This window comes from Bufo gargarizans, chromosome 6, assembly GCF_014858855.1.
Source record: "Bufo gargarizans isolate SCDJY-AF-19 chromosome 6, ASM1485885v1, whole genome shotgun sequence".
Classification (NCBI taxonomy): Eukaryota; Metazoa; Chordata; class Amphibia; order Anura; family Bufonidae; genus Bufo; species Bufo gargarizans.
In genome coordinates this window covers 286,675,450-286,685,162 of record NC_058085.1, presented here as the reverse complement: position 1 = coordinate 286,685,162, position 9,713 = coordinate 286,675,450, and the positions used below count along the sequence as shown (strand labels likewise).

At 42.0% G+C, this 9,713-nt stretch overlaps 1 protein-coding gene across 2 annotated transcripts in view; it reads right to left on the bottom strand.

Moving 5' to 3' along the window:
* Positions 1 to 363: 363 nt before the first annotated feature.
* Positions 364 to 9,713, bottom strand: part of COL9A3 (collagen type IX alpha 3 chain) — a 44,389-nt gene continuing 35,039 nt past the window's right edge. The window contains exons 23-32 of one of the 2 annotated variants that reach the window (XM_044298901.1): positions 9,395 to 9,448; positions 8,770 to 8,841; positions 8,406 to 8,441; positions 7,378 to 7,422; positions 6,808 to 6,840; positions 6,092 to 6,238; positions 3,751 to 3,805; positions 2,594 to 2,776; positions 1,213 to 1,290; positions 364 to 1,100 (exon numbers count right to left, since the gene is read on the bottom strand). In XM_044298901.1, the coding sequence (XP_044154836.1) occupies positions 919 to 1,100; positions 1,213 to 1,290; positions 2,594 to 2,776; positions 3,751 to 3,805; positions 6,092 to 6,238; positions 6,808 to 6,840; positions 7,378 to 7,422; positions 8,406 to 8,441; positions 8,770 to 8,841; positions 9,395 to 9,448 (885 nt within the window). In that variant the 3' untranslated portion in view covers positions 364 to 918. Of the gene's footprint in view, positions 1,101 to 1,212; positions 1,291 to 2,593; positions 2,777 to 3,750; positions 3,806 to 6,091; positions 6,239 to 6,807; positions 6,841 to 7,377; positions 7,423 to 8,405; positions 8,442 to 8,769; positions 8,842 to 9,394; positions 9,449 to 9,713 lie in introns of those variants that run through there. The other variant, XM_044298902.1, reaches the window with a different exon arrangement.

Here is a 9,713-nt window from a genome sequence, read left to right as displayed (position 1 = left end):
TTGATCTACTACTCTTCATCTCAAAGTTCTAGCAGGAATGTTGTTAAAAAAATATCGTTTAGATTGTTCAACTGTTTTTGAGTAATAGTATTGGTGGTTGTATAGTAGCGATATCTCAGTATATGCACTAAACCACCTCCATCGTTGTGATTAACAATATGCACCAAAGTGTTGTTAATAAATTGCAAATGTCTTGAAAAGTTATTTTCCAGATGGTGAAAGTGGCTTTATTCAGTCATTACATCAGATGAAGCAACAGGCTTTATTGTACACACAAGTCACCAAAATAAATACTAATTGTCTTTGAATTGCTGATATTCACAAGGTTTGCAGCCATTTATTTTGTCTAATACGTAAGGGCAGTGTGCTAAAACAGGACATCATTTGCACATGACTTAAAAAACGGACTTTTTATTTTTACAACACATTGTACAGTACTTGTCTAGATCTCTGGGATTGTTTGATTACAACATATCTCAGTCACACTGCAGATGGTGGAGTAGGGTTCTCAAGATGGAAAAATGGAACAGATTGGTCTCCCATGGAATTTTCTATGTACACTTACCTCTAGCGAGGCTTGACTGCAAGAGGGATGGGTTTTCTTGGTTTCAGAATGCTGGGTGGACAGCTTAGAACCTGACATAAAGGGTGAGCAGCGTACCAAGGAAATATGGCCACAAGGAAGGATGAGGAAGAAGAGGGGGTTCCAGAAAGGTAAGAAAGGGTAATAGTGAACTTAAAAATAACAATTGTTTAGAATACTTTAATTCAGATGTTCTCCAGTATTGGTGGAGCTGATGCATGGCTCCATTCTTGGTGTTTGTGAAGGTCTACCTCCCTGAAGGTCTTCAAAGGGAAGGTCTTCCATACAGCAGGGTGCTGTATTAAATAGACAGTTCTCTATGTTCATTGTGGTCTTTATGACTTTTTGGAACCAGATTTTACTGCAGCAACTGCACCTTGGCAAGCGGATGTGTCACATATTCCTGGAGTTCCTTGAGCTCCTACTGTACCAGATCTTCCAGGCTCACCAGGGTAACCAGGCTCACCATGAGCACCATCCCGACCATCTCTGCTTGTTCCGGGTACTCCTTGTGCACCTGGAAATATAGCAATGGACCACTTAGAAATGATTCTAATACATAAAACTTGGAGACTTGAATTAAGCAAGTTAGCACCACAAAAATTCCCCCACCAATGGTATAACTATACCTTGCTCTCCTTGATCACCAAATGGTCCATCAATACCTCGTCCACCTTGTCCTTTGTCTCCTTTGTCACCTTGATTGCCTAGAACATAAAAATACATCAATCATTAAGGCCTCTTTAAGACGGGCGTTGCGGGAAAAGGTGCGGGTGCGTTGTGGGAACATGCGCGTTTTTTCCGCGCGAGTGCAAAACATTGTAATGCGTTTTGCACTCGCGTGAGAAAAATCGGCATGTTTGGTACCCAAACCTGAACTTCTTCACAGAAGTTCGGGCTTGGGATCGGTGTTCTGTAGATTGTATTATTTTCCCTTATAACATGGTTATAAGGGAAAATAATAGCATTCTGAATACAGAATGCATAGTAAAATAGCGCTGGAGGGGTTAAAAATAATAATAATAATAATAATTTAACTCACCTTAATCCACTTGATCGCGCAGCCAGCATCTCTTCTGTCTTCTTTCTTTGCTGTGTGCAGGAACAGGACTTGTGGTGACGTCACTCCGGTCATCACATGGTCCATCACAATGGTAAAAGATCATGTGATGGATCATGTGATGACCGGAGTGATGTCCCCACAGGTCCTGTTCCTGTACATTTTTTATTTATTTTTTAACCCCTCCAGCGCTATTTTACTATGCATTCTGTATACAGAAAGCTATTTTCCCTTATAACCATGTTATAAGGGAAAATAATAATGATCGGGTCTCCATCCCGATCGTCTCCTAGCAACTGTGCGTGAAAATCGTACTGCACTTGCTTGCGGATGCTTGCGATTTTCACGCAACCCTATTCATTTCTATGGGGCCTGCGTTACGTGAAAAACGCACAAAATAGAGCATGCTGTGATTTTCACACAACGCATAAGTGATGCGTGAAAATCACCGCTCATGTGAACAGCCCCATAGAAATGAATGGGTCGGGATTCAGTGCAGGTGCAATGTGTTCAACTCACGCCCGTGTGAAAGGGGCCTAAGTGTTTCTCTTTGGATCTTTTCACACTGCGTCTGCAAAGTCTGATGTATGCATTTGACAGATGCCACTAAGGGACATCTTTCACCCATAAGTATTTATGTTAAAAAAAAAACTGTATAACATGCTCTATGTTTTTGTTTACTGCCTTTGTATGCAATAGCACCCTCTGCTGTACAGTAAATAAAAATAACAATCTAGACCTCTGTCTGGTAAATGGGGGTAAATGTGTCATTTAACATATATGTAAACAAAGAGACTGGGCTAAAATACCCTTCTATAGCTCCAGAAGACTTTGGCTTATTAGAAACAGTCCTTCCCATGTTAGAGTCCTCTGCCTCAATCAATTTCAGTGAGTATGGAAATCAAAGACTTCAAATCATGGTCTTCTTGTAAACAGCAGTCTTCCCTTACCTCTGAAACCTGGAGCTCCCAAATCTCCAGTTGGCCCTCTGTATCCTGGAGGTCCACGACTACCAGGATGTCCTACACGTCCAGGAGTACCTTGAGGTCCGGGTGGCCCAGCGGGTCCTGGTCGACCGACCAACCCTGGAGCCAAGGGTCTTCTTAAATTAGCTGCTAGCTGGGCAATTTGATCTGCAAGGACATAGAGCAAAGAAGAGTGGAAGACATTGTATTGAGATGAACATACAGTTGTAGCTAGCATCATCCACTGACTATTTCCATTTTCTTATTCATTATGTGGTTAACCAAGGTGCTCAATAAGAAACTATTACATTAATCTCAATCCTAAATCTAACACCACCGTTTATGCAGTTATGCTTGGACATGATTGAATTCTAGAATAGACTATCAATGTACAGGAGGTTGTGCCAACAAAATGTCTATATCAAGATACTGCCCATGGAAACCAATTAGATTTCAGATATCCTTTCTTTTAGACCCAGGTTAGAATAGGAAACTACTACACTAGTTTCGGAAGACCTGTGCTAATGACCCAGGAACTAGACACATGGCAAAACATGGACTTAGCATGGTTTTCCACATCTAGGTTTACCCTTTGCAGCTGAGTGACTGATCCTACTGAGTCCAGTATTTAAAGGGAACCTGTCACCAACTTTATGCTGCCCATACTAATGGCAGCATAAAGTAGAGACAGGTGAGTTGATTTCAGCAGTCTTTCATTTAAAAGTAAGTGGTTGCCGAGAACCAACATCACAATCATTGCAGACTAGGCCTAGAAAAGAGTCACGGCCACCTGAGAAGAGTCATGGCTATCCATGAAGTCCTGCTCCCCCGCCCACCTGCTGATGACCGACAGGCTTCTACCTAGTTTTCTCCCTTTCTCTCTAGGAGAGAACTGCCAATCATCAGCAGATGGGCGGGGAGAGCAGGAGCTTAGGAATAACCAGGACTCTTCTCAGGTAGATCTGACTCTTTTCAAGTCCTGGGCTGCCATGATTATGATCCTGGTTCTCAGTAAACACTTACTATTAGCTGATGAGTGGCACACCGCTGAGATCAGCATTTCTGTCACTATTTTATGCTGCCCTCAGTAAGGTCGGCATAAAGTTGATGACAGGTTCCCTTTAAAGTGCAGAAACACTCACCATTGATCATTCCACCGCACAATTCCCGGATATGCTGCTCACTTGACAGCCTGCCCTAAAACATGAAAAACATATACTTAAAAACCATTGACAAAATAGATTGTAAACTCAACTGGGCAGACCAATAAGAATAACAGAAACCTCAAATCACATCTGCTTTTATCCAGGTCTCTTTTGTTACTTTCATATCTATGTGTATCTTTGGGGAACCTGTCAAGCATTATGCAATTATACCTTTGCAACTAGTCTTAATGAAAAAAATATGCTACCGTTTTGTGTATTCAGCTACCATGTAAATCTGTTTGTGTCCATGCTTACAAACTACAAGCAAACCCTTGTGTGAGTTGAGCATGTTATTTCCTCTTCTTGCTTAAAGGGGTATTCCCAGCTAAACATTTGTGATATATCACTAGTATATGCCACAAGTATCAGAAAGGTGCAGGTCCCAACTCTGGGAACCGCTCCTATCTTCAGAACAGGGCCTCTAAAGTGAAGGAGAGTACACCGGGCATGCATGGCATGCTCTGCATTGTATAGTGGCTGTGCTTGGTATTGCTTCTCCGGCCAATTCACAATGGGACTGAGCTGCACATTGGCCAAGTGATCTTAATGTCACTAGCCTAGGAAGAGACCGCAGTGGTCACCTGAGCACCACATCCTCTTGAAACAGCTGATTGGTGGTGGTGCTGGGGTCAGACCCCCACCAGTGAGCTATTGATTACCTATCCTGACTCCTGAGGATAGGCCATCAGTATCAAAATCCCAGGCAATCCATTTAAAGGGTTGTTCTACTTTGGGTTTATAGATTATTTATTATGGGCTTATTGATCCAATTGTTCTGCTAGATTTATTTCAGGCTGGCAACTCAGGGGTCCGTGTCCTTTCTGTTGTAGCTCTTTCCCTGTAACTGTCACAACTTCTAACAGAAGCTGTGACAGTTGAAGATTTAAACTGAACATGTGCGACCACCTCAGTGAGGTGGATGGAGAAATAAAGAAAAGAACAAACAGCTGACCAGTTTCCCTGTCCCAGCCACTGAAAAACACCCCACAGCATGATGCTGCCACCACCATGCTTCACTGTAGGGATGGTATTGGCCAGGTGATGATCAATGCCTGGTTTCCTCCAGAGATGACACTTAGAATTGAAGCCAAAAAGTTCAATCTTGTTTCTCACAGTCTGAGAGTCCATTAGGTGCTTTTTTCCCCCAAACTTCAGACAGGCTTGTATGTGTCTTTTACGGAGGAGAGGCTTATTTCTGGCCATTCTGCCATAAAGTACAGATTGATGAAGTGCTGCAGTTATGGTTGACCTGGAAGTTTCTCCCATCTGCATACAGGATCTTTGTAGCTCAGCCAAAGTGACTATTGGGTTCTTGGTCACCTCGCTTACCTAGGGGCTTCTCCCCTGATTTATTAGTTTAATGGGGCAGACAGCTCCCGGAAGAGTCCTGGTTGTTTCTGTTATTTCATTTATCAATTATGGACACCACGGTGCTCTTGAGAACTTTAAGTGCAGCAGAAATATTTTGTACCCTTCTCCAGGTCTGTGCCTTCATACAATCCTGTCTCTCTGATTTACAGGCAGTTCTTTCCTACTCATGGCTTGCTTTTTGCTCTGATATGCATTGTCAGCTGTGAGACCATATATAGACTGTAGGGTGTATTTCCAAATCTTGCCCAATTAACTGAATTTACCACAGGTGGACTCCAATCAAGGTGTAGAAACATTTCATAGATGATCAAGAGAAATGGGTAGCCAACCAGAGCTAAATTTCAAGTGTCACAGCAAAGGGTCTGAATACTTATAGCTATACAAAATTTTAGTTTTTCCTTTTGTAAAAATGTTATTACATTGTGGTGCTGAATGGAGCCATAGCAGTGTTCGCAGGGCTTGCTCTCATTTAGTGCTATTTGTCCTCCGAAAATAGCCAAAGCCTCACAGCAGTGGGAAAGGGTCCCAGTGGAAGGACCCGCACTTATCTGACATTTGTGGCATATCGTCGCAATATGCCACAAATTTTCTACATGGCAAAACCCCATTAATAGAAGAAGTGTAAGCATAAGTCATTGTAAATTCAACAGTTTTCCAAGAGTTTTTTTTAAATGAGATAGAGGGCATTCTTTGTACCATGTCAGCTACTGTGAAGGCCCATTACATAGACTCACAGGAATTGGTGGCCACCCAACAGAACATAATTAGAGTCCCTGACTGTTTGAGATAGTAGACATCCTGTTATACAAGACTCCACTAGACAAATAAAAATGACACCACATACAACACTTGCTCACTCATCACAGAAGGCTGGCATATACAGAGATGTTTGTAGGAAGCTACTTACAGGGACACCAGGTTTTCCTGTGATGCCAGGAACTCCTTGTTCTCCTTGGAAACCCATTGGACCTGGTGGGCCAGGGATTCCTGGTATGCCAGATGTTCCATTCGGTCCAGAAATACCTTTGGGGCCGGGTTCACCTCTCAGTCCTGGCTGATAGAAAGACAAAAAGCAATGCAAAAGTTAGAAGCAAATAAACTGCACACTGCAAAAATTACGTAAGTGCCTGTAATCAATTCCCTTGCATTAAGGCCAGGGAGTGTAGAGTGTATGGTGGTATTACAGGGGAGTATTACAAAATACTGATATCTTGGGTAGTTTAATTCTGTAAATTCAGTAGACATTTCCCAGTTTGGATTTGGTGCCAGTAGACAGTGGAAGGAGCCATCTAGGTCAAATATTTTTCCAATTTCCAGCAGCACTAAGCATTGCTGGCACAATTATATAGGTACTACTATCTGGCTGGCTCTATTGCCATTAATATGTTTGCAGTACTATATGCAAAATGCTTCATTGCATACAACATTGAGTATATATTAGGTGCCCTCATTTTTAAATGGCTGTCCAAAGATGCTGGTATGCAGTGGAAAGGTCTGGATCTAAATGGACCCTGATATTCCTTGAGGCTTATGGACAAACTTTAGTCGCTCACCCACTGACACAAGAATGGATGTTTCTCAGCTCAAAGGTTATGTATTAAAACAGTCTTAAAATTATTTTACCTCTCCTTTCTGTCCAACTGGTCCAAATGGCCCCTACAAAACACAAAGAGGAAAAAGAAATGAGCATACAAAGAAATGTGCCATACAATACAGAGGCCAACATCAGCTGCAACAGCCAACTAATCCAAAATTCCTGTGGCAAGTGCCACTCTGTGCCATGTGTCTCCATGATTAGCACTGTAAATGTAGTGCAATCTGGAAGCACCATATTATAGAACAGGAGATGCTGAGCAGATTGATATATAGTTTTGTGGAAAATGGTTCAGCAATACTTGTAATTTATACATTTTAGTCTCTGCTTTTTCTGGGTTCAGTTGTACACAGGGGAGGTCTTATGCGTGACTGACAGCTATCACTGTATATGCACTTACACAGAGAATGCCATACATCACTGATCATTCAAATATATACATTCTGTTTCTGTTACAAATAATGATTTAGTCTTTCATTTACTAATATAAGCATATTTTATGATCAGCAACTCCAGAGTGTGGGACTTTGCTGCGCTACCAAAGGCCTACACTCTAATAGTATCCAATAACAGATTATTCTGGACTCCCTGCTACTTACCATCTCCCCCTTTTCACCTGGAAGTCCATCAGAACCCGCAATGCCCTGAAAATAAGCAAAAACAAAATTACATGCAGTCTAGTCAGCAAATAAAACTTCACTGGAATTATTCATAGGGGTATTATGGCTGTCGTTGTTATGGGGTATTATTCCGATGCTGTTATAATGGTACTGTTATGGGGACAGCTGCTAGCACAGTTATGAGATCTGCTCATCTGGCACCAGTGTGGAGCACTCTGGTGCTGCTATGGGCACAGTGTTACGGTGTCATTTTGGTATGCACTGTTATGAATCTCAGGGTTATGAAGTTGGGAGTCGTGGAGTCAGAGACCATTTTGGGTGGAGTTGGTAGAAATGTACCAGCTTTGATATTAAACTATTACAGATAGTGATGAAAACATTATAAAGCGTGCATTTTATCACTGTAAGGCCTCATACACATGACCGTATTTTTTGTCTGCAGAATGCAGATCAGACCCTTTCATTTCAATGGGGCAGTAAAAGATACGGACGGCATACTGTGTGCTGTCTGCATCCATATGTCTGTTTCGCGGCCCCTCCAAAAAGATAGAACATGTCCTATTCTTGTCCATTATACAGACAAGGATAGGACATTTCTACATGGTTTAAAAAAAATAAAAAATTATGCATGCACACGGCTAGGATCCATGTTTTGCCGATTTGTGGTCTGTGGACCGCAAAACGGATGTGTGCATGAGGCCTAAATGTGTTATTTCTAATTATGTACGAGCCGTATGTGAGGGACTTAGGGATCAGGGCAGGGGTTGGAATGTGGAAAAATAGAGGTACCACAGACTCCACAAGGGGTCATGATGCACCCTGACTGTCGCTGTTATGAGGTCCTGTCATAGGGCCACTATGCAGTTGTTATGGGGGTGTGGTACATTTTTGGGTTGGTGCTTATGCTTTACAGTGGTCTGTGCTTACTCTAGAATGTCTCTTAAACATCTTTCCGAAGACGATACAAGTTTTTTTTTTGCAGTTACTTTTTAACATTTCATGCTCACCTGGTCGCCTTTGGGGCCAGCAGCTCCAACAGGACCCTGGAAGAGAGGACATAAGGTTAAGCCGTGGCTTCCGTCAGACATTCTTGCACAGTGTGAACTCTCCAGCCTTTGTATTTACTGCTGATTAATTGGGTTTAATGAGGGATTACAGTAAAGGCCAGGTACCTCACAAACTTAGTCTGTCAGGTGTCAGTGCCATTCATTCTGGATGGTTGGATCATAGAACAATCCAGAGCTTGACTGCTGGTACATTCAAAGTAAATGCTAATTCAGATGATAATTAGATGCAGCCAAATGTAGGGTCAAAGTACCATCTATCTAGCTAAAAAAAAAAGAAAGCAGCACTATACCACAGAAATCTTACCCGTTCTCCAAATCCACCACGGATTCCAGTAGGTCCAGGTAAGCCGGGGTCACCAATGTTGCCTTTTGGGCCCTTAAAAAGATATAAATTTTGTTTTAAAAGTATAGAATTTTTATTACAACCATTATAATGACACTATGTAAACTATTACCATAAAATTCAAACTACTGATCCCCTACATATTATTTGGTGGGTCAGAGGTATAACGTAAAGCTCATGGGCCCAGTGTAAAATCTGTATCAGGTCCTGCTCTGCCACCTTGTACCATTTATAATACTAGTGTCTTCTTATGTGGGACCTGGGCCTGAGTGAGACTGCTACATTTGCACCCCTATTACTACATCCACGGATACAATCCCACAGTAGACCTGCTTTGATGTCCCATGGAACCACCAATACTCTGGTAACTGACATAGTGTTGCATCCATGTCATCTAGTAGTCCTAATAATGCTGGTGCTATGATATCCAGGGACCATCTTTGGCCCACTTCTGGGTTCATACTTCAGATTAAGAGACAATGCAGTATAAACATTCTACTTGTCCACTGTGTCTGCTTTGTAGTCAATTTCATAGAATGGAAATCATTTATCGTAATATTTTTATCTGAAAGAATGAACCACCAACCTGGAAGCCACGCACTCCGGGAGTACCAATTGGTCCTGGGAGACCGACACCACCCTGCAGAAAAGAATGCATTAAAGTTTTTAGGTGATAGTCTAGTTCAGTTACACCATAGCTGACAAAGAACATAAACGACTTTCAACTACCGGTATAGAGGTCATTTCCTTTAGAAGATAAAGAGAAATTTCTTTGTGCATGTGCCCGTTTTGGCGTATAAGTCATAAAAGAAGCACATGCTGCAACTTTGAGGCCCCATTGGGCATGGGGTCTATAGCTTTAGTTGAAACTAATTCCATGTGTTATGGGAAATTCTAACCTGCAC